General features: G+C 60.7%; 1 protein-coding gene across 1 annotated transcript in view; it reads left to right on the top strand.

Moving 5' to 3' along the window:
* Nucleotides 1–208: 208 nt before the first annotated feature.
* Nucleotides 209–848, top strand: part of LOC105512663 (zinc finger protein 669-like) — an 8,024-nt gene continuing 7,384 nt past the window's right edge. The window contains 1 exon segment of the mRNA XM_011943195.1: nucleotides 209–427. Within this exon segment, the coding sequence (XP_011798585.1) occupies nucleotides 209–427 (219 nt within the window).

Genomic DNA, 848 nt, shown 5'->3' with positions numbered 1-848 from the left:
CGCGCCGCCGGAAAGGAGAGGGCGGCTTCTGGCATCTGGCTGGCGGGCGCTTTGTCTCGCCTTCGCCACAGTAGGCTCTTCCTGTTAGTCTCAGCTGCTACTTCTTGGCTCTGTGAGGCCCAGGTGGGTCTGCAGCAGCCTCTGCTACCTGTGACCTGCGGGTATTGGGACATCCCTAGCTGACGCCAGGACACCCGGAAGCCGAGGAATGGTGAGTGGACTGCGCCTGGCTTCCCGAAGTGGGGAAGAGGGCTGGCTGAAACCTGCTGGAACCAGCCATCGGCTGCGGAACCTGCGGACCGAGTAGCCGCCGCGCAGCCGGACCTCAGTCTCCTGTGCAGGGCCGGGCGGGCGTCCTGTCTGTACCTGTGGGCGCCACTTCCGCCGGCGGGAGCCCTCTGGGGAACCCCGCGCCTCCCCCACCCAGGTAGTGCGGTGACCACGGGAGGGTGATCCGGGAGAGCCCCGACTGGGTGTGCGGGGTTCCAGCGTGGGAGGAGCTGTGGTTCATGGGGCTTACAGTCCCACCTTTCTCCCCCTAAAATTAATCTGAGGCTTTGTTAAAACGTTAAGCGGTGTGTTTGAGCAAACGGCGATTCATAAACTGGGTGCCGCAGTCATGGTTTGTGGTTTTTGGTCCACAGGAGGGGGCGTAAATGAGAGGCTTTGATAAGGTTAATGAGGAAGGAAACTTTTTTTTTTTTTTCTGAGACGGAGTCTCGCCCTGTCGCCAGGCTGGAGTGCAATGGTGCAGTCTCAGCTCACTGCAACCTCTGACTCCCGGGTTCTAGCGATTCTCCTGCCTCAGCCTCCCAAGTAGCTGGGCTTATAGGCGCCCACCACCACCT

Source organism: Colobus angolensis, unplaced genomic scaffold (assembly GCF_000951035.1).
Source record: "Colobus angolensis palliatus isolate OR3802 unplaced genomic scaffold, Cang.pa_1.0 Scaffold104, whole genome shotgun sequence".
Classification (NCBI taxonomy): domain Eukaryota; kingdom Metazoa; phylum Chordata; class Mammalia; order Primates; family Cercopithecidae; genus Colobus; species Colobus angolensis.
This window is presented reverse-complemented; position numbering and strand designations above follow the sequence as displayed.